The 24,477-nt window shown below is 37.7% G+C and overlaps 1 protein-coding gene across 1 annotated transcript in view; it reads left to right on the forward strand.

Annotated features, from left to right (window-relative positions):
- SRD5A2 (steroid 5 alpha-reductase 2) overlaps positions 1-24,477 on the forward strand; it is a 56,061-nt gene that overhangs the window by 28,543 nt on the left and 3,041 nt on the right. The window contains exons 2-4 of the mRNA XM_003262706.4: positions 19,957-20,120; positions 22,280-22,381; positions 23,897-24,047. Of these exons, the coding sequence (XP_003262754.3) occupies positions 19,957-20,120; positions 22,280-22,381; positions 23,897-24,047 (417 nt within the window). The remainder of the gene's footprint in view (positions 1-19,956; positions 20,121-22,279; positions 22,382-23,896; positions 24,048-24,477) is intronic.

The following is a 24,477-nucleotide window of genomic DNA, read 5'->3' on the forward strand; positions in this document are numbered from 1 at the left end:
ATATTTATTTAAAAATTTCTGGGATGTAATAAAAATTGCATTGTCATTTTGGGGGAGAATTAATATCCTTACTATATTGAGTCTTTTATTCCATGAACATGATATGTCACCATTTTAAAAAGATCTTTAATTTATTTTATTAATTCTTTGGAGTTTTCACTATAGAACCCTTGTACATGTTTGGTTAGATTTACAACAAAAGATGGTAGTTTTTGGGTCATTGTAAATTTTGTGATATTTTTAAATTTCAGTGTCAACATATTCATTAATAGCAAATAGAAATTTAATTGTATATTTTGTATCCTGCAAATTCACTGAAATAATTTATTAGAAGTGAGGGTTTTTTTCTGTATATTTTTGGGGATTTCCCACATAGATAATCATGTGATTTGCAAATGACTTTTATTTCTTCTTTTCTAATCTATAAATTTTTTTTCTTACCTTATTACACTGACTAGAATTTCCAGCATGTTGTTGAATAAAAGTAGTAAGAATGCACATCTTTGTCTTGTTCACAGTCTTAAGGAAAAAAGATTCAGTTATTGACTATTCAATATAATGTTAGCTGTAGATGTTCTTTATCAAGTTCAGGAAGTTTTCCTCTACTCTTATTTTCTATTTCTTATAATTTTATCATTAATAGAAATACAATTTTATAAAATTTTTAAATTATTGATATAATCAGGTTATTTCTCTTTTTTTATTCTGTTAATAAGGTGGGTTACATCAATTGATTTTTAAATATTCCAGCCTTGCATCTCTGAACTGTATCTCCAGTTGGTTTTGCTATATAATTCTTCATATAGAATTACTGAATTCTGTTTGTTAAATGTTTTTGCATCAATTTTTATGGGGACTAGTAGCCTGTAATTTTTTTCTTGTTCTTCTTTGCACTGTCTTTATCTGGTTTATCTTTATCTTTTTTTTTTTTGGATTAGGGTAATACAAGCTTTATAAAATGAATTGAGAAGCTCTTCTATTTTTTGGAAGAAATCACATAGAATTGGTACTAATTATTTAAATGTTTGGTAGAATTCTCCAGTAAAGCCATCTGGACCGGGATATCTCTATTTTGGGGATATTGAAAATTAAGAAATAAATTACCTAGTTTATTTTATAAAGTGGTTACAAAAAACAAAGATGAATGTAGTTTTTAATTTACCTTGAGACTTTGTCTTTGATCCATGAATTATTTAAAAGTATGCTGTTTAGTTTCTAAGTTTTGGAGAATTTCTTATTTTTATGTCTGATCTCTGTTTTGATTCTATTATGGCCAGGTAACATATTCTACATAATTTTACTTTTTAAAAATTTGTCTAGGGTTGCCTTATGATATAAGATGTGGTCTACCATGGTATATATCCCATGGCCACTTGAAAAGAATGTGTATTCTGCTGTTGTTTGATGCTGTGTAATAGAAATGTTGATTATATCTTGTTGGTTGATAGTGTTGTTGAGTTCTTTTATATCTTTGCTGATTTTCTAGTTTTCCTGGTTTTCTGGTTTTCCTATCTATGGTTTAGAAATGGGTGTTGAAACCTTCAGCTTTAATAGTAGATCTATTTATTTTTCCTTTTGGTTTTGCTTCATATAATTTGCAGCTTTGTTGCTTGATGCACACACATTTAAAACTTCTATATCCTTATAGTGAACTTACCATTTTGTCATTATATAATGTTCCTCTCTAATTCTGGTAATTTTATTTGCTCAAAGTCTACTTTATCTGAAATTAGTATAGTAACTCTACTTCATTTTTACTTTTAACATTTATTATTTTTTATTGTGGCAAAATACACATAATAGAACTTAACATTTGAACCATTTTGAGTGACATTAAATACATTCTTAATGTTGCACAACCATCACTTCTATTCAGCTCATGACTCTTCATCTTATAAAACTGAAACTCTGTACCTATTAAGAAAATAATTCATGCCTGTAATCCTAGCACTTTGGAAGGCCGAGGCGGGCAGATCACGAGGTAAGGAGGTTGAGACCAACCTGGCTAATATGGTGAAACCCCGTCTCTATTAAATATACAAAAAATTAGACTGGTGTGGTGGTGGGCACCTGTAGTCCCAGCTACTCGGGAGGCTGAGGCAGGAAAATCGCTTGGACCTGGGAGGCAGCGGTTGCAGTGAGCTGAGATTGTGCCACTGCGCCCCAGCCTGGGTGACAGAGTGAGATTCCATCTCAAATAATAATAATAATAATAATAATAATTCCCTCTACTTCCAGCCTCTGGAAGCCACCATTCTACTTTCTGTTTCTATGCTTTTGACTACTTTTAACTACCTCATATAAGTGAATCATATGGAATTTGTCTTCTTGTGACTGGCTTATTTCACTTAGCACGTTGCTCTCAGGGTTCATCCATGTTATAGTATGTATTAGAATTTTCTTCCTTTATAAAGCCATTGTAAGTATATACCACATTTTGCTTATCCATTTATTCATCTGTCAATGGACACTTGATTGCTTCCACATTTTAGCTATTGTGAATAATGCTTCTATAAATATGTGCACAAATGTTGCTTCAAGACCCTGTTTTCAATTCGTTTGGATGCATATTCAGAAGTAGATTTGCTGTATCATGTAGTAATTCTGTTTTTAATTTTTGAGGAACCACTATATTGTTTTCCTTAGTGGCTGCACCATTTTACATTTCTACTATCAGGGCACAAGTGTTCCAGTTTCTCCACATCTTTGCCAAGACTTGTTATTTTTTGTTTTCTTAATAGTAGCCATCTTAATTGGTTTGGTTGGAGATGGTATCTCATTATAGTTTTGATTTTAGTTTCCCTAATGATTAGTGATGTTGAGCATCTTTTCAGGTTCTTATGGGCCATTTGCTTAGCTTCTTTGGAGAAACATTTATTCAAGTCCATTGCCCAATTTTGTTGTTGTTGTTGTTGTTGAGTTTTAGGAGTGCTTTATATATTCTGGATGTCAATCTCTTGTCAGATAAATGCTTTGCAAATATTTTCTCCCATTCTGTGGGTTGCCTTTTTCCTCTATTAATAGTGTTTTTGATGCACAATTTTAAAGATTCTCCATGAAGTCCAGTTTTTCTGTTTTTTCTTTTGTTGGCTGCACCTTTGGTAACATATCCAAGAAATCACTGCCAGATACAGTATCATGATGCTTTTGTCCTATGTTTTCTTTTAAGAATTTTATAGTTTTTTTCTTATATTTAGGTCTTTGATCAATTTTGAGTTAATTTTTCTATATAGTATTAGGTAAGGGTCCAATTTATTTATTCTGCATATAGATAACCAGTTTTCCCAGCATCATTTGCTGAAAAGACTGTTCTTTCTCCATTGAATGGTCTTGACATCTGTTTTAATCAGGGTTCTTCAGAGAGACAGAATTAATAGGAGATAGATATATATCTATATCTGTATCTATCTAACTATACCTACATCCATCTATCTATCTATGTAGAGAGAGGCAGGGGGAGATATAAGAAAGGATTTATTGGGGAATTGACTCACTTGATTATGTAGGCTGAGAAGTTTCATAACAGATCATCTGTAAGCTGGAGTGCCAGGGAAGCTGGTAGCATGGCTCATTCCGAGTCTGATGGCCTTAGAACCATGGAAGCCAATGTTGCAATTCTCAGTCCAGGACTGAAAGCCTGAGAGCCTGGAGAATTGCTGGTGAAAGTCCTAGAGTCCAAAGACCAGATAATCTGAACTTGTCTCATGATGCAAGATATTATCTACCATGGTATATAGCCCATGTACACTTGAAAAGAGTAGAAGAAATGAATTCTGGCTCCAGAAGACAGATCAAGAATTTGCCCTTCCTTTACATTTTTATTCCATCACCCACATTGAGGGCAGATCTTCTTTACCCAGTCCACCAACTCAAATGCCAATCTCTTCCAGAAACACCCTCACAGATACACCTGGGGTAGCCCAATCATTCGAATCAAATGCTAAATCACTTGGGTTTCCCTTTTACAGAAGGGAGACGTGATCAGTTTCTACTGAAGCATTGAGAATAATTAGTACTTTATCAGCTGCTGGGTATCCCTTAATCCAGTCAAGGTCACATCCAAAATCAACCATCATAGCACCCTTGTCAAAAATCATTTAACCATATATATTAGGGTTTATTTCTGGACTCTCTATTGTATTTCATTAGTCTATGTGCCTTTTTAGATTTTTATTTTTATTTTATTTTTTTTTGAGACAGAGTTTCGCTGTTGTTGCCCAGGCTGGAGTGCAATGGCGTGATCTCGGCTCACCGCAACCTCTGCCTCCCAGGTTCAAGTGATTCTCCTGCCTCACGCTCCCTAGTAAGTGGGATTACAGGCATGTGCCACCACGCCTGGCTAATTTTTCTTATTTTTAGTAGAGATAGGGTTTCTCCATGTTGGTCAGGCTGGTCTCGAATTCCTGACCTCAGGTGATCCTCCCTCCTTGGCCTCCCAAAGTGTTGAGATTACAGGCGTGAGCCACCGTGCCCAGCCTATTTTTATTTTTTTTTAACTTTAAGATAAAGTTGAGGGGGCCCATGTACAGGTTTATTACATGGGTAAGTTGCACGTTGCTGAGGTTTGGTGTACAAATGATCCCGTCACCCAGTTAGTGAGCATAGTAGCCAACTGGTAGTTTTTTAGCCCTCAGCTCCCTCTCACCCTTCCCACTTTATTAGTCCCCAGTGTCTGTTCTTCATGTCTTTATGTTCAGGTGTACTCAACGTTTAGCTCCTACTTATAAGTGAGAATGTGCAGTATTTGTTTTCTGCTCCTGTATTAATTTGCTTAGGATAAAGGCCTCTAGCTACATCCATGTTGCTGCAAAGGACATAATTTAATTTTTTATGGCTGCATAGTATTCCAAGATGTATATGTAACATATTTTCTTTATCCAGTCCATCAGTAATGGGCATCTAGGTTGACTGCATGTCTTTGTCTTTATAGACTTCTATTGTCTGTATGCCAGTACTATATTGCTTTGGTTACTATAGTTTTTAGTAAGATTTGAAATCAGGAAATGTGAGTCCTCAATATTTTTTCTTCTTTTTCAAAATTGTTTTGGCTTTTTGATGTCTCTTGAGATTCCATTTGAATTTTAGAGTGGACTGTTTTATTTCTGCAAAAAAAGAAACGTCATTGGAATTTTGATAGGGATTGTATTGAGTCAATAGATTGTGTTGGTAGTGTGGACAGTTGAAAAATATTGTCTTCTAGTCCATGAACATGGAATGTTTTCCATTTTTATATTCTTCTTTAACTTCTTTCAGCAATATTTTATGATTTTTTACTATACAAGCCTTTCACGTGTTTAGTTAATTCCTAAGTATTTTCTTCCTTTTGATGCTATTGTAAATGAGACTTTCTTAATATCCTTTTCACATTTTTTATTGTAAGTGTATAGAAATGCAACTGATTTTTGTGTGTCAACTCTCTATCCTGCTACTTTGCTTAATTCATCTATTAACAGTTTTTTAAAAATGTATGTAGAATCTTTAGAGTGTTCTAGACACATGATCATATCATCTGTAAGCAGAGATAATTTTAGTTCCTCCTTTCTGATTTGTATCTCTTTGATTTATTTTCCTTGTCTAATTGCTCTGGCTAAAACTTCTAGCACTATGTTGAATAGAAATGGCAAAAGCATGAAGTCCTTGCCCATGCCTATATCCTGAATGGTATTGCTTAGGTTTTCTTGTAGGATTTTAATGGTTTTAGGTCTAACATTTAAGTCTTTAATTCATCTTGAATTAATTTTTGTATAAGGTGTAAGGAAGGGATCCAGTTTCAGCTTTCTACATATGGCTAGCCAGTTTTCCCAGCACCATTTATTAAATAGGGAATCCTTTCCCCATTTCTTGTTTTTGTCAGGTTTGTCAAAGACCAGATAGTTGTAGATAAGCGGCATCATTTCTGAGGACTCTGTTCTGTTCCATTGATCTATGTCTGTGTTGTGGTACCAGTACCATGCTGTTTTGGTTACTGTAGCCTTGTAGTATAGTTTGAAGTCAGGTAGCGTGATGCCTCCAGCTTTGTTCTTTTGGTTTAGGATTGACTTGGCGATGTGGGCTCTTTTTTGGTTCCATATGAACTTTAAAGTAGTTTTTTCCAATTCTGTGAAGAAAGTCATTGGTAGCTTGATGGGGATGGCATTGAATCTATAAATTACCTTGGGCAGTATGGCCATTTTCACAATATTGATTCTTCCAACCCATGAGCATGGAATGTTCTTCCATTTGTTTGTATCCTCTTTTATTTCATTGAGCAGTGGTTTGTAGTTCTCCTTGAAGAGGTCCTTCACATCCCTTGTAAGTTGGATTCCTAGGTATTTTATTCTCTTTGAGGCAATTGTGAATGGGAGTTCACTCATGATTTGGCTCTCTGTCTGTGATTGGTGTATAAGAATGCTTGTGATTTCTGTACATTGATTTTGTATCCTGAGACTTTGCTGAAGTTGCTAATCAGCTTAAGGAGATTTTGGGCTGAGACGATGGGGTTTTCTAGATATACAATCATGTCATCTGCAAACAGGGACAATTTGACTTCCTCTTTTCCTAAATTGAATACCCTTTATTTCCTTCTCCTGCCTGATTGCTCTGGCCAGAACTTCCAGCACTATGTTGAATAGGAGTGGTGAGAGAGGGCATCCCTGTCTTGTGCCAGTTTTCAAAGGGAATGCTTCCAGTTTTTGCCCATTCAGTATGATATTGGCTGTGGGTTTGTCATAGATAGCTCTTATTATTTTGAGATACGTCCCATCAACACCTAATTTATTGTGAGTTTTTAGCATGAAGCGTTGTTGAATTTTGTCAAAGACCTTTTCTGCATCTATTGAGATAATCATGTGGTTTTTGTCTAAGGACTTCATGTCTAAAACACCAAAAGCAATGGCAACAAAAGCCAAAATTGACAAATGGGATCTAATTAAACTAAAGAGCTTCTGCACAGCAAAAGAGACCACCCTCAGAGTGAACAGGCAACCTACAGAATGGGAGAAAATTTTTGCAACCTACTCATCTGACAAAGGGCTAATATCCAGAATCTACAATGAACTCAAACAAATTTATAAGAAAAAAACAAACAACCCCATCAAAAAGTGGGCGAAGGACATGAACAGACACTTCTCAAAAGAAGATATTTATGCAGCCAAAAAACACATGAAAAAATGCTCATCATCACTGGCCATCAGAGAAATGCAAGTCAAAACCACAGTGAGATACCATCTCACACCAGTTAGAATGGCCATCATTAAAAAGCCAGGAAACAACAGGTGCTGGAGAGGATGTGGAGAAATAGGAACACTTTTACACTGTTGGTAGGACTGTAAACTAGTTCAACCATTGTGGAAGTCAGTGTGGCGATTCCTCAGGGATCTAGAACTAGAAATACCATTTGACCCAGCCATCCCATTACTGGGTATATACCCAAAGGACTATAAATCATGCTGCTATAAAGACACACACACACATATGTTTATTGCGGCACTATTCACAATAGCAAAGACTTGGAACCATCCCAAATGTCCAACAACGATAGACTGGATTAAGAAAATGTGGCACATATACACCATGGAATACTATGCAGACATAAAAAATGATGAGTTCATGTCCTTTGTAGGGACATGGATGAAACTGGAAAACATCATTCTCAGTAAACTATCGCTAGGACAAAAAACCAAACACCGCATGTTCTCACTCATAGGTGGGAATTGAACAATGAGAACTCATGGACACAGGAAGGGGAACATCACACTTGGGGGACCGTTGTGGGGGGGTGGGAGGGGGGAGGGACAGCATTAGGAGATATACCTAATGCTAAATGACGAGTTAATGGGTGCAGGAAATCAACATGGCACATGGATACATATGTAACAAACCTGCACATTGTGCACATGTACCCTAAAACCTAAAGTATAATAATAAAAAATAAAAAAAAAGAAAATATACAAATTGTCCTCATATTTATACAAGATACGTGAGGCAGATATATACTGTTGCCACTTTATAATAAATAATTAAAATATGGACTATAAAATAAATATAGATCCTATTAACTGATTAAAAAAAAAAGGAAATGGCAAAAGCAGCACCCTTGCCTTGTTCCTGATCTTAAAAGAAGAGCTTTCATCTTTGAGTATGTTTGCTTTGGGTTTTTAATATACAGATTTTATTATGTTGAGGGAGTTTCCTTCCATTCTCAGTTTGGTTGGTGCTTTTATCATGAAAGAGTGAATTTTTCAAATGCTTTTTCTGCATCAATTAATTGACCATGTGTTTTACCCTCTGTAAGCCTGACAACGCTATGGATTATGTTGATTGATTTTTGTATCTTGAGTTATCCTTGCATTCTAGAATTAAGTCTTACTTGATCATGGTCTATAATTCTGTTTATATGCTGCTGAATTTGGTTTGCTAGTATTTTGTTTAAAAAATTGCTTTGATGTTCATAAAAAATACTGCTGTATAATTTTTTTTTTTCTGGTAGTGTCTCTGTCTAAGTTTGGTGTCAGGATAATGCTGACCTCATAGAATAAGTCAGGAAGTGTTCTCTCCTCTCTCCTCTTTAATTTTTTTTTTTTTTGGAAAAGTTTGAGAACAATTGGGGTTAGTTCTTCAAATGGTAGAAGTATTTCTACTACTGGTAGAATTCACCAGTGAAACTGTCAGATCAAGGGCTTTTTTTTTCATTATGAGATTTTGATTTTTGATTACTTATGTAATCTCCTTACTAGTTATAGGTCTTTTCAAATTTTCTATTTCTTCATGATTTAGTCTTGGTAGGTTTAGTATTTCTAGGAATTTGAACATTTCATGTAGGTTATCCAATTTTGGGGGGTACAATTGTTCATAGTGCTCTCTTAGAATTCTTTTTATTCCCATAGAATAAGTAGTAATGTCCCACTTTTATTTCTGATTTTAGTAATTTGAGTCTTGTCTCTATTTTTCTTAGTCAATCTAAGTGTAGAATTGTCATTTAAAAAAAATTTTTTTAAAGAAGGAGCATTTGGTTTTATTGGTTTTACCCTTGTTTTTCTATTCTTGATTTCTTTGATCTTTGTTCTAATATTAATTATTCCTTCTTTCTGGTAGCTTTGGGTTTAGCTTATTCTTTTCTAGCTCCTTAAGTTGTAAAGTTAGGTGGTTGATATAGGATCTTCCTTGTTTCTAATATAATCATTTGTAGTTTCAAATTTCATGCTTAACACTACTTTTGCTGCATCCTATAAGTTTTAGTATGTTATGTTTTCATTTTCATTCATATCTAAGTATTTTCTAATTTTCCTTTGCTTTCTCTTTTGATCCGTTGATTTTTTTTAAAGAATGTGTTTTAAAATTTTCACATATTTATAGATTTTTCAGTTTTACTTTTGTTACTGATTTCTAACTTTATCCTGTTGTGGTGTGGTCAGGGTTGTTTTGTATATTTCTGTTAGATCTAGTTGGTTCATTATGTTAAGTCCTCTATGTCATTACTTATATTCTATCTAGTTATTCTATTCATTTTTGACAGTGTGGTATTGAATTCTTTAACTATTATTGCAGAAATGTCTCTCTTTCCTTCAATTCTGAAGTTTTTGCAGTCTTTATTTTGATGGTCTGTCATTAGGTGCATAAATGCTCATAAGTCTTCTACTTTCTTGCTATACTGAACCTTTTAATATTAAGTACTTTTTTTGTTTCTTGTAACCATTTTTTAAAAAAATTTAAAGTCTATTTTGTCTGTTAGTGCAGCCACATCTGCTCTTTTTTCATTTCCATTTGCATGAAATATCATCTTCCATTTTTTCACTTTCAATTTATCTGTGTCTTTGGAGCTAAAATGAGTCTCTTGTAGAGAGCATATATTTGGATCATTTAAAAAATCCATTCTGCTCGTCTATATTGGTTGAAGAGTTTAATACATTTTCATGTATGTTATTACTGAAAAGGAGGAACTTACTTCTATAATTTTTATATTCGTTTTCTATACACCTTATAACTCCCCATCTCTTGTTCCCTTTTGTATATATTCTATAGCTATTTTCTTTGCAGTTACCATTGGAATTACATTTAACATCCTAAATTTATAACATTCTAACTTATAAACCAGCTTAACTTCAATAACATAAAACTCTGCTACTTTAACAGCTCCCTTCCCATCTCTTTTTGATTGTTAATGTCACAAAATTGCAACTTTATATATCATGTGTCACAAAACATAAATAATTCCTTGAAATGCATTAAACTCTTATATGGAAAAAAATAATGAGTTAGAAACCATAGTTTCAGTGATATTAACTTTTAGACTAATAATTGTTTTTTAAAAAGTATTAGTTTCTTAAATCATGTAGAGAACACAAAGTCAAGAAACATTGTTATAATAATACCACCTTTTACAATGTCCCTATGTTTACCTTCATTGATATTTTTATTTCTTTATATAGATTCTAGTTACTGTATAGTATGCTTTCATTTTAACCTTCAGGACTCCCTTTAGCAGTTTTTGCATGGCAGATGTAGTGTAGCAAACTATCTCAGCCTTTGTTTATCTGGGAATGTCTTAAGTTTCTCCTCACTTTCAAGTTTTGACAGATATGGTATTCTTGCTTGACAGTTTCTTTTTTATATTAGCACTTTGAAAATATCAGCCCACTGCCTTCTTATCTCTAAAGTTTCTGATGAGAAATTTGTAGATAATCTTATTGCAGATGATTTGTATGTGACAAGTCATTTCTGTCTCTTGCTGCTTTCAAGATTTTCTCTTTGCCTTTGTATTTGGAAAGTTTGATTATAATGTATATCCATGTGGGTATCTATGAATTCATCTTACTTGGAGTTAATTGAGCTTCTTGGAGGTTTATATTCATGTCTTTTTTCAAATTCGAAGAATTTTTCACCATGATTTCTTCCAATATTCTCTCTACTCCTTTCTTTCTCTCTGCTTCGTCTGGGACTCTCACAGTGTGTATGTTGGGCCCCTTGATGATGTCTCACAGGTCTCTTGGGCTCTGCTCACTTTTCTTCAATTTTGTTTTCTTTTTGTTCCTCAGACTTGATGATTTCCATTGCCTTATCTTTGAGTTCTCTGATTCTTTCTTTTGCCTACTCATATCTTCCCTCGAAGCCCTCTAGTAAATTTTTCATTTCTGTTATTTTAATTTTTAGCTCCAGATGTTCTTTTTAGGTTTTCAAAATCTTTATTTGTATTGTCATTTTGTTTTATACATTATTTTCTTGACTTCATCCACATTTACTTTTAGTTTACTTATTTATTTATTTTTTGAGACAGGTTCTTGCTCTGTCATCCAGGCTGTAGTACATGGTTCAGTTAGCTCACTGCAGCCTCAACCTCCATGGCTCAGGTGATCCTTCTGCCTTAGCCTCTTGAGTAGCTAGGACTACAGATGCATGCCATCCACGCCTGGATAAATAAATAAATAAATTTAATAGAGATGAGGTCTCACTATGTTGCCTAGGCTTTTAAATTTTATTTTTGTGGGTATGTAGTAGGTGTATGTATTCATGAGGTACATGAAGTATTTTGATACAGGCATACAGTGCATAATAATCACTTCCAAGATACAAAATAAAGCCCTCTTTACTCTCTGCTCTCCTTTCCTTAAGCAGATGGTGGGAGTAAATTTTGTTGTGAGCTGTGTTGCCTGGTGTTGCAGGAGGAATGGCACAAGCACTTCCTTAGCCACCCTGGCTGGTGTCCCATGTTCACTGACTCTAAGCCCAGCACAGCACTAGGACTTGCCTAGGAATTGCAGTCCTTGTGGCCTAGACTGCCTTTCAAGTTTGTTTAGGATCCCAGAGCACTTTAGCTCATGGTGGTAAGTCTTGTGAAAATTCAAGTTCCAACTGCTGGGATGGGTGATTCCCCTCTGGCTAGGGCTGATCCATATGCTCCCTGTGTGTGTTGGCATTGGCTGAGTTTAGCCCAGTTTTACTTTCCATTGTGACAGGGCAGCACTGAGTTCAATGCAGAGCCCCACAATCACTGCACTTTCCATTCCCCAGGTTTACAGATTCTCTCTCTGTGCTATGTGGCTGCTGCCAGAGGGATAGTGGAGGGGCATCACTGGCAATTCAAGACTATGTTTCTTACCTTCTTCAGTGCCTCTTTCAGCAATATGAAGTTAAAACCAACTACTGTGATTGCTTATCTGATTTTCTGTTTTTACGAAGGTGCTTTTTGTGTCTGTAGATAGTTGTTAAATTGGTTTTCCTGCAGTGGGGATCATTGTTGAAGGCTTCTGTTTGGCCATCTTGCTCCACCCTCCCTCTTTTCCAGTTCTTAAAGTATCTTCAAGACAGTTATTAAAGTCTTTTTTGAGTAGATCTGCTGTTAGGTCTTTTTCAGGGGCAGTTTCTGTTGAGTATTTTTTCCTTTGAATGGGCTATGTTTTCCTCTTTTTTTTGAATGCCTTGTGATTTTTTTTTGTTGAAAGTTGGGTATTTGAATTTAATGATGTGGTAACTCTGGAATGCAGACTCTTCTTTTTCCTCAAGGTTGTTTGCTTTTTGTTATTGTTTTGTTTGTTTATAAAAATTGCTTTAGGCTGTCTCTGTGCCAAGGATCAGCCTGAGGTGTAAACATAAGGTCTTTACTAGTATTCTCTGAGCTTGCATCTTTCTGTGGTCATGTGTGTTAACTTTCTAATTTTCCCCATATATTCAGTTGTTTGTGAATGTCCTTATCTTTAATATCTGGCTCCCAAAAGGAGAAAAAGAGAAAAATGAAAAAGGGAGTGGAAATAGGGTGCCAGCCCTTTAAATCTCTGGTAGTCATTTCAGCTGGATGGGGAGGGGTTTGCAACAATGGAATAAGGTGTAACAGCAAAGACCCACCACCTCTTTGTCTGTATCTGTCTAATCAGAAGCAGCAATCATCAATCTAAGCACATATGCCTGATACTTAAAGGACAGGATCCTTTTTGCTTATCTTGGCTCCTTCAAGCTGTGTGCAAGCTGCTGCAGGAATACATGCACAGCTGCCTGCCACAGGGGTGGGGATAGGAAATGGGTAGCTGTTACTGTGCTAAGAGTATTGAGTTGAGCTGAAATCAAAGGTAACTGCAATGTACCATCCAAATGTTTCCCTGAAAGTTGCAAGCCTTCAATAGACTCCAGATTTCCAAACAGTTATATCAATCATACTCTGTCAGTGCAATTATTGCCTAAGCAGGGAGACAGATTCCTCATGTTTCTTACTCTTCCAGCTCCCCAGGATGCTCTCCCTACCTTCCTTTATTTAATGTTTCTATAATACATCTTTTCCCCTTTTTATTACTTTTACTCTGACTATATTATTATATTTGAGTGAGTTTCTTGTCATCAACCTATTGTTTGGTTATGTTTTAGTCAACTCTTGTCTTTTAATTGTCTTTAGACAACTCTTGTCTTTACAATGATTTGAATTCTTTACATTTATTGTAATTATTAACGTATTAATGCTTAAGTCTGAAATTTTATTTTTTGTTTTATATTTGTGCTCTCTGTTTTTCTATGTGCTTTCTTTTTTTATGCTTCCTGGTGATTATAGGAACATTTTTTAGAATTTCATTTTGATTTATCCTTAGATTTGATACAAGAGAATCTCTTTCATATAGTTTTTTAGTGATTGCTCTTGGTGTTAAATTATATATGCACAATTTTTCACAGTTTAAAAGTGTTGTCATTTTACCAGTTTGGGTGTAGAAAACATACTTCCCGCAATGCCACTTTTTTCTTCCTCATTTATAATATAATTGTCTTAAATATTCCCCCTTCGTACATTTAGAATTACATAATACAGTGTATTGGCATCTATTGATTTTTAAAAATTCAGTTTGAGACCTTCTTGATTCTTGGTATGTTAAGTTATTTTCAGTTGAAACCTGGACATTTTGAAACCTGAATGTGGAGGCCTCTTGTTACTTTTGTGTGGTGGTGGGATTTTTGGCTCCCTGTTAGTCCTCCACTGATAACTGTTTGGCTGAGAGAGTTGGGAATGTTTCCTTTCACCTCCCAACTGGTTTCTACCGACACCATGGAATGCAGTGGAGGAGGGGAGGTGGCCTTGTTGTCACTGGGAAACGGTGAATATTCCAACTCTCCACTAGGGCTTCTCTGATACTACCCAGGCCAGCAGGAAGATGTGGAGTTAAGAAGTCCTGGCTCCCTATGTGGTCTCTACTAACACTGTGGAGAAGTGGGATGAGCTTGTTACTTCCCAGTAGGAATTCCTGACTCCCTACCCAGCCTTTCCTGACACAGCCTGGCAAGGGGTTAGAGAGCCTATCACAGCTTGGTAAGGGGGAAGCACAGGCTTCTGCACTTCCCTCAGACTTTGCTGGTGGGGTGAGAGTGAGCCAGTTTTTCTGTGGTGTTTGCTATAGCAGAGCAACTATATTCTAAAAGTTTTTGTCTTTCTGGTTTTTCCCTTTTTCTCATTCCTTGGCTAGAGAAAGTAAGATTTTGTTTGGCCTTTTTGATCTGTGACGGTTCCATTTTATGGTTGCCAACTTCATCAGCTCTAAATCTGGAATATATGAGGCAAAATGAAAACCCAGGAATACACTGCTTTGTTTTTCTTCAAATTCTAAGGTCTCTAGCCCATGTGCCTTGTTCTCTCCAACTTTTAGAATCTTCTCATGTTTGCTTTTTAAATAATGTCCAGAGACTCAATTATATGTAGCGGGAGGAATGTGGAAAAGCATCTCTACTTCACACCCTCCCGGAAGTAAAAGTTATGATGCATATACAGTGAGATAAAATTTGAAGCTCTGCATGCATATGATGTGTGCCACTTATAGCACATGATAGGCTCTCTTTCATTCAAAATTAATTCCGGGCCTACTGTGTGCCAGGCACTGTTCAAGGCATTGCAGATATAGTGATGAACAAAATAGATAACATTCCTCTCTTTATGGTGCATACATTCTTGTGGGAAGAGGTGGACAATAAACACAGAAAGCAGAATATGTTAGTAAAAAATGCTACTGGAAAAAGTAAAGTAGATTCATGAAGCTGGTGAGTGCTGGAGGCATTGGAGGTTATTTCTTTTACATAAGGTGGTCAGGGAAGCTAATATTTGAGCAGAGTGGCTGCAGTGAGATGGACAAAGATAAAAGTGGTAGAAGAGAGCAGAGATGTAGTTGGGGAATCAGACTGTCTAGGGTCTTTAAGGCAGTCAAGAATTTGGGCTTTCATTTAGTCATGAAGGAGGTTTTCAGAGAGAAGTAATATAATCCAGTTTACAGCTTTACTTGGTCTGCTGTATGAGAATAGATTGCAGTGGAGTAAATGTGGTGGTCAAATGGAGGAGGCTTTTACAAATACCCAGGAGAGGTTTAATGAGAGATTAAACTCAGATGGAATAGTGGAGTTGGTGAGATGTGGCCAGATTCTGAAAATATTTTGCAGATAAACATGACAGAACTTGCTAACAGATTTTATGTGGGATATGAGAGAATGAGAGAGAGAGAGAGAGAGAGATCAAAGATGGTCTAAGGTCTTTGGCTTAAGCAATTGGAAGAATAAACTTGGCATTTACTGAGATGGGGAAGACTGAGGGAAGAGCAAGTTTGGAGAAGAATGGGGAATCAGAGGTTTGGGTTTGACTGTGTTAAAATGGAAATATCCATGAAACTAGAGGTATAGTAGGAGGTTGCCCATATGAGTCTGAGTTTAAGGACTGCAGATATCCTGTCTGGAGATATCAATTTGGGACTTGCTGTCCTATAAATAATTGTTTTTGTCCGTTTTGTGCTGCTGTAACAGAATACCTGAGACTGGGTAATTTACAAAGAGCGGAAATCTATTTCATGCGGTTCTAGAGGCTGGGATGTACAAGACCAAGGTGCCAGCATCTGATGGAGGCCTTCTTGGTGTATTCTCACATGGAGGAAGGCAGAAGGTGAAAGGGCAAGAATGAGCAAATCCACTCCCTCAAGTCCTATTTATAGCAGCATTAATCCATTCATGTTGGCAGAGCCCTCATGACCTAAACACCTCCTAAAAGGCCCCACCTTTCAGCACTGTTGCATTGGGGATTAAATTTCCAGCACACAAATTTTGGGGGACACATTCAGATTATAGGAATGATATTTAATGATATGTCTAGATGTGATCACATAGACAGAGACTGTAAATAAAGAAGAAAAAGAGTCCTGAGTTCTGGGGGCACTCTCATATTTAGAGGTCAGGAGGATGAGGAGAAACCAGCAAAGGAAAATGAGAACAGATCAGTGAAGCAGAAGAACCAAGAGAGTGTGATGTGCTGGAAGCTGGTAAAGAAAGTGTTTCCAGAAAGAGGGAGTGATTAATTTGTCAAATAAGAAGAGAGTTGTAAACTGATTCTTGGGTTTGGGAATGTGATGGTCTCTGGTGGCCCCACCAAGATTTGTTTCTATGGGAGGAGGAGGAAGGAGGAAAGAAGTGGAGGAGAAGACAGAGATGGCGAGCATAGGCAACTCTCTGGAGTTGCTATAAAGGAAAGCAGGAAAATGGAGTAGTAGATGAACAAGGTTACAGGGTCAAGAAAGGAGTAATTACTATACAGAACAGTTAAATATATACATGGAAACTTTGTATTTATATATAGAGTTTGAATTTATTTTGATTGACAATGAGTCTAAAATTTCATATAGTGAAAAGTCTTCAATTGGCTTGATAATCTTAGCAATAGCATTTATATTTGAAGAAGACTTAGTTAAATATGAGTTGGTCTATGCAAGATGTGTAATTTTAAAGCTTTTTTTCTTTGGTTTAATTTGGATTTGCAATTTCAGTTAACCCTTTCCAATGAATCCCCCCAAATGAATATTTACTTAGCAATGATAAAAAAAACTTTATATTTACAGAGTACTTATCAGTCTCGGTATAAGAACAAACATAAAAGAATGAAAATTTACATTAGAGGTGTAGGAGGTAATTAAAGTGATGTGGTCCCAAACCAGGGAAACTGAGTCTCAGACCATAGGTGGAGCATGGGATCTGAAGGGGAAACTCACCTACAACTCTACAGCACCAATTGCCAGCCTCTTGGGCTAATAGATTCTCTCCGGCTTCTCGTCATTGTCTTTGTCTTTTTCTACAGTGAAACAAGCTTTGAACTATTTCTAGCTTTCCAATAGCAAAGTTATTCAGATTAGATGAACTTTATTTGTTCTCCGGGACTTCTAGTTCTCCAAAGTCTTCTGTCTGTACCATGTGTTCACCAAACCTCCTTCTTTTTCCTGCTGGGAAACCCAATTGGCTACATTTCCCAGCTTCCTTTGCAGTTGGGTGGGGCCAGAAGAATGAGGGTGAAATTTATGCCACTTCCAGCCTGAAGCATGGCCATTAAGAAAATCTTCTACACAATCCTCCTTGTCTTCTCTTCCTTTGCCTGCTGGATAAATGCAGAAGATTCCTTGGAAGGTCCTGGGTCCTGAATGGCTGTGGAGCAGAAGCTTGAATAGCATCTTACTGTGGCATGAGCAAGAAATGAGCTTTTATTATATCTTTTGATACTTCGTATTTGTTTGTTACAGTAGTGAGCCTGCCCTGATTAATACATACTTCTACTACAAGTATTACAAAAATACAACTTTAAAAAAAATACCTTTCTGTAGCCTTTCAGGATCCTTTCCTTTTAAGAAGTCACCTTCAGGCTCCCAAAGCTCTCATGGAGTGTGAATGCAAGGAGAAACAAATAGCAGTTACTTTTTCCTGCATCATCTTATTTAATTTGATAGGAATCCAATGATTCTCATAAAACAGTAATCCAATGAGTCCAACCTCATAATCCAATGAGGTTAATAATTAACCTCAGTTTACAGATGAAGGAGTTTGTCCAAGATCACAGATGAAATAGTGAAATCCTTCGAGCCTGACCTTTTTAACCACAGAGCACTTGCTCTCCCACTATATCTTCACTCTGTTCTTTTTCCCTCTGGGGAAGGAAGTAAAACTCATGAATCTAATTCACTTATGCACACTCTGGTATTAGAGACTCAATTTCCTTTCCCTTGTTGTGTGTATTTGTGTTTTCAAGGAGGTGAGAAACAGAGAAGGTAATTATTTACTGAAAGACATGAATTGTAGGCACTGTTGTGATTGGGTGGGGTGGCAGGCATTCTGCAGATTACATAGTAGACCTGAGTCCAGGTGTGAAGGGGAGAGGGAAACAGCAGACAGCATTTACTTTCTAGGGAGACAGCATAGGAAACTAACCTTTCCTTCGCCTTCAACTTTTTAATACAAACAATTAAAGATCCTCATAGTCCATTAACTAGCCAGGAGAGCAGATGGTAGAGGTGAGAAGTTTCGGCATCCTGAGAACACCTGAGCAGCCTCCCTGTTCCAACAGAATTGTCAATATTTAAGCCAAGAGAGGAAAGATGTGGAACTGCTGTTGCCAAGGGGGAAAGTGCAGGTCTTCAATACCACCTTGATGTTTTATGTTTATAAAATTTGGCTCAGCTGGGTGCGGTGGCTCATGCCTGTAATCCCAGCACTTTGGGAGGCTGAAGCAGGTGGATCACGAGGTCAAGAGTTCCAGACCAGCCTGGCCAATGTGGTGAAATATGACATACAAAAATTAGCTGGGCGTGGTGGCGGGCGCCTGTAGTCCCAGCTGCTTGGGAGGCTGAGGCAGGAGAATTGCTTGAACCCTGGAGGTGGAGGTTGCAGTGAGCCGAGATCGCGCCACTGCACTCCAGCCTGGGCAACAGAATAAGACTCTATCTCAAAAAAAAAAAAAAAAATTGACTCACTCATAATGCAACACCTGTCTGCATACTTTTGCCAATCACTCCATAGTTTAAAATGTGCTTCTTCATAGGAAGCATCAAATTAGATAATTGCATCCTCAGCAATTTTAGGAGGCAACACTCACATATGATCCAGGTAAAAAAATGGTGACCCACATCCCTGACATGAAGCCCAGGGCATTTCTTAGACTTCCTGTTTTTGAGAAGGAAATCTAAGACAAACCTCCCAGACTTTGAAGGATAGGTGTTTTTATCCAAAATGCAACTGTGATTATCTGTGAAATCTGCAGATCTTGTCTGCTCTTTCTTGTCTGCAAAAGATCAGATGAATGCTCTGGAGATGTGTGTGGTTGTCTAGCATGAGCATGTGCGTGTGCATTTGTACATGTGTGTGTGCATGCATATGTGTGTGTGTTTTTGTGTAAGAGACAAAGAAAGAAAAATGAATATAAAATTTACAGAATCAAATATCAGTTTTCAAAGCTTCAGGATCCAGTTGTGTGTATAGGATTATCTGCCCTGTTTAGGAAAGTGTTTTCTGGAGTGGAGCTCCAACTCTGTGATGAATGTGCCAAACTAGGGGTTCCTTCTCAGACAGTCATCATATCCTTAGTATGCCATGGCTTGAAGAAATCCCACAATGAATAAATATTAGGTCTTGTCTGATGTTATAGATCCCAAGCTTACTTAACTATGGATTCTCTTTTTTGAGTCTATCACTCATTCACATACAGTGACAGTACATCTTTTTGAAAATGCCAATTCAAGAGTAATTAGAAAGGTTTAATGTAGAAAACTGGGATTATCAGAAGAACTAGATCTTGCTCTTACTCTATCACTAATAGGCTTTATAATTTTTGATAAATTATTTTTATTTAGTTCTTTTTCAAGTGAGTATTTTTTTCTGCTTTGAAGGAAACATTTCTTTAAGGATATTTATTGTACTTATTTAAAATTGTTGTTCTGTCATGATAATTCCACTTTGCATGGTACATGTTATTCATTATTTATTACATAAATTATTTATATATTACATATTGTTGATTATTTCTTAGTGGTTGTACTTTTCAGGTATGTAATTATTTTGGCCTGTGATATACATCCTCCTGGAGAAGATAATTTGTATTGGGTGAAGGCGAAATGGCAGAGCCTGGTTTTTGAACCTTCTGGTGTTAGCTTAAGAAAGAGGTGGGGATGAGACCATGTTCTTTTTTAACAGTGAATCCTAACCTTTCCTCCCCATGTGTCCCAGGACATTTGTGTACTCACTGCTCAATCGAGGGAGGCCTTATCCAGCTATACTCATTCTCAGAGGCATTGCCTTCTGCACTGGAAATGGAGTTCTTCAAGGCTACTATCTGATTTACTGTGCTGAATACCCTGATGGGTGGTACACAGACATACGGTTTAGCTTGGGTAAGTGAATCTGGCCACTTCTCACCTACTTCCCAGCTAACAACCCTTCCCACAATCTACATCGCCATGGCCTCTCCCTACTGCAATGACCTCGTAATGATCCCATCTTCCCCTCCCTCACCCCTACCCTGGTCTTTTCTCCATATGGTAGCCAGAGAGATTGTTTAAATACATATCATGCCATTTCCCATCACAAAACTCTCCAGTAGATTTCCTTTATTCTCAAAATAAAATACAAATTCCTTCCCACTGCCTTTAAATCCTAAATATTCTTGGTCTTTCCAATTTCCCAATCTCTTTTCCTGGCTCCCTGCACCTCCTTTTCTCTGTTCCAGTGCCAGTGGCCTTCCTGCTGTGCCACAAGCTGTCAAGCTTGTCCAGCCCCAGTGTTTTTGTATAGGACTGTTCCCTCTACAGGGATGTCCTAGTACAGGGGTGTCCAGTCTTTTGGCTTCCCTGGACTACATTGGAAAAAGAAGAATTGACTTGGGCTACACATATAATTCACCAACATCAATGATAGCTGATGAGCTTAAAAAAATTTCATAATGTTTTAAGAAAGTGTATGAATTTGTGTTGGGCCACATCCAAACTGTCCTGGGCTGCATGTGGCCCACAGGCTACAGTTTGGACAAGCTTGGCCTAGAAGGCTTTGCCCCCATGTATTCATGGGGGTTGGTTCCTCACTTTATTTAGTTTCCCACCAATTTGCACCTCCTCAAAGGGACTTTTCCTGACCACCCTATCTAAAATAGTTGGAGACACTGCTGTGTGTGCTGTCCCCCTTCCCTCCCCGCTCCCCTACCATCCCCCCCTCCGATACCCTTTCTTCCAGGCTAATGATCTTTTGACTAGACAAGGTAGAAAATCCTTGTTTTATATCGAATCAAATAAGGTGAGAATAGACTCGATTGTTTTAACTAAACTGTTTTTGCTTTTTGCCTGACATATTTTGAAAAGCACCAATGTGCTTTGCTGACAGGTTGGGCTGGGCCTCTCTGTGGGGTGGTGAGTGTTTCTGGGCTGTAATAATGCCTTCTGGGATGCAGGATCTAGCATCCCTGATCCTGGCTGTCCTCACCTCAGAACAGGGCCCTTTCTGCACCAGTGGATAGTGCACATAGAGACACCTCCAGGATATGTGGCTAAGTAAAATAAATAAAGATGTGAACAGTGTGTGTAGTATGCTACTTTTAATGTCAGAATGTGTGTGTGTGTGTGTGTGTGTGTGTGTGTGAACTGGCAGTGATGGAAGTCAGTTTGTTAGTGGCCACGCCTCCAAACTAGCTTATGTTATTTCATGAGAGTGGGTGTTTCAGTCAGGAATGTGTTCAGAAAACCATATAATAGTGACTGGAATAATTCAGAATTCATAGTTCTTACCTAACAACAAGTGTCGAAGTAGGTGGCTTCTGCATTCCTGTGGTTGCTTACCGACACCATTAATAACTCAGGCACTTTCTGTCTCCCCTATTCTTAGCATGTTTACCTGTGGTCCTCTTATTCATCACTTCATGGTTGCAAGATGTTGACTGTAGCTCAAGGCATTACATCTGGCAATCAAGACAGGAAGAAAGAGGAAGTAGGGGCACCGGTCTGGCCTGCACCTTTTATCAGAAAAGCAAACGATTTCCAAGGAAGTCCCCCCACCAAGACTTCACTTTACATCTTATTGGTGGAACTAGCTCACGTGACCACCTTTCTCAGTCCAACCTCTGTAGTGGGGGATGGCAAAAGAAAAGGGGCTGGAATCGGCTGTTGAGATATGCAATCTCGATTTGACTGTTTGTGAATGAGCTAAAGGCTTACTATTATGATCCATTCATTTATTTGTTTATCTATTTAAATACTGGACAATGGTGCTGCCTCTTGCTCTCCTCTCTTTTCTGATCTGTCTCCATCGATGGTGCCACTGTGTACTTTCAGCCTGAGTCTAGGAAACAGCACACCCAGTGCTCCCCGTTCAGGACCAGGACTCATTGCCCTGTCCGCTTTCTGCCATATCTTAGGACCATTCTTAGATTTAGAAATTAGATGCCCTTCCCTTCATTTTATGGAATTAAATGCCCCTCCTTTCATTTTAGCTTAGTTTGTGAAAAAAGCACCACAATCTGGACACATTTTTTAAAAAATTTCTCCTTTCTCTCTTCTTTGTCAAGGTGTCTTCTTATTTATTTTGGGAATGGGAATCAACATTCATAGTGACTATATATTGCGCCAGCTCAGGAAGCCTGGAGAAATCAGCTACAGGATTCCACAAGGTAATGTCTCCCCTGCCCCCAGACTCTCACTCTTCCCTGGAGCCTGTCCCAGGGATGATGATGCTATGGTAGTAGATGGAGAGGGGATAGTGAGTGCACGAATGATACAATACCTCTCAGCTTGCTCTTGACTTCCCCTGCAAACCCAGTCCCATCACAGTACGTCTGCATTTCTAATCTGAACCCAGAAGCTCCAGAGAGCTACCAGAGCCCTCAGGAAGGTGCGAGACCACAATACCCAGAAGGTGGGAGAGAGTCGGAGATTTGAGTAGGGTTGGAACCCACCGTTTTTGATGTAAATACAACCCTTTATTTACATCAAAAAATTTCCTCAATTATGAGATGATGTTAGTGCACATTATTAGTCATTGATTAAGAAATTAATGACAAAGTTACTATGAATTCAATGACATATTCAAATGAATTTGAATGTTGTTAATATCCTAACAGTACCTACATCAAACAAAAATAATTTAGAAGGTCAAGATGTGCCATTTACTGTATTCATAGACAATTTATAGGCCCTTTGCATTAGGTCCATGGTTCCTCCCAGGGCCTAGAGAATCACATGTTGGGAACCACTGATGCAGTCTCATCTTCAAGAAAGATTCAACTCTAAGGGGCTTTGATTTTAAAAACATCCACTCCATAACTAGATAAATAAGAGCAGAGAAAGCGCTTAAAAACCAGTTGCCAAGATTAGTTTCCAACTTTTGAATTACAATAGAGAATGATTTAAAACAAAATATTTTTATATAACTATAGAAAGAACAAAATTGTTTCGGTTGAAACATCCCCAGTTTAATGTGGGTAATAAAATTTGAGTGTGGATATATTTAATATCATTAGAAATATGCTGATTTCTAGATACAGTCCTGAGGGAAGAAATACCTGGTTGGATAGAAAATAAAACATTTAAAATCTAGAAGCCGACTTCACCAGCCTCCAGCAGGACAAATACCTGCAGCTCCTACTCTCTACTTTAGATATGAACAGAGGAGAGTGCTTTGCAGAAGGGTGGGGAGGGGCAAATCCCAGAAGAGAATCTAAATTCCTTCTCCCTTGAGTTCAGATTTTTATTATTTTAATGTAGTGCGCAGTTTCACATTTTGGGACTGTGAATGTGAAAGTGTGTGTGTCCAGGAAAGGAGTGGGGAGGTAAGAGGTGGCCCAAAAACCTTCCTTAATAGAACAAAACAAAAACCAGACCTCCTACACCTCTCCCTTGTCCTACCCAAGGCTAATGGTCCAGCAGTTGTTACAGATTTGGATGGAGCCTGTTAAGCAGTTGAGGCCACTCTTTGTGACTCCAGAATGTTCTCCAGGCAACAGGCTGTTGTTGCTTTGTCTCCCCTTCTCCCCAAGAGGATTCCACCAAACTCCTACAACTGTGGAGGGAGTCTCCAGCCCCACATTTGTTCTTGCTGCCTTTGTGTATTTTGGAACAGCACAGATGGGTTTAATGTCACAATGATTCAGTTGCAATGATTGACCTTCCGATTCTTCTGCATGCAGGTGGCTTGTTTACGTATGTTTCTGGAGCCAATTTCCTTGGTGAGATCATTGAATGGATCGGCTATGCCCTGGCCACTTGGTCCCTCCCAGCAATTGCATTTGCATTTTTCTCACTTTGTTTCCTTGGGCTGCGAGCTTTTCACCACCACAGGTAAACTTTTCAATAAAAGTGGCAGCATTCACGTAGCTCTCTTCTTTTCCAAACAGGCTTTTTTAACCCGCAGAGGAAGATTTAGAAACCGAAGATATTTAATTTTTTAAGGGAAGGTTGATACAATAATCTGGGTTAGCATATTCTGACTTACTGGGCTTGTATTGAAGTTGGAAGTTAGCTGGATGAGAGTAGCAGTAATGAAATTTTTTCTAAGAACAAACGTAAGTCCATGTAAACAGAGGCAACTGAGGAGGTGGCTGGGAAGGTCCTGTGCCTGTCTTGTTGAAGAAGGCTGTCCAGCGAGAAGTGCCTTGCACCTTCATGAGTTAGCTGACCCAGGCTTTGTGCCCACCAGGCAGGCTTACCTGGAGATGGTTAGATAAAGCCTCAAGAAGCAGAAGAAGCTGCTTCCATTTCCATGCTTCAA

Source organism: Nomascus leucogenys, chromosome 19 (assembly GCF_006542625.1).
Source record: "Nomascus leucogenys isolate Asia chromosome 19, Asia_NLE_v1, whole genome shotgun sequence".
Taxonomy (NCBI): domain Eukaryota; kingdom Metazoa; phylum Chordata; class Mammalia; order Primates; family Hylobatidae; genus Nomascus; species Nomascus leucogenys.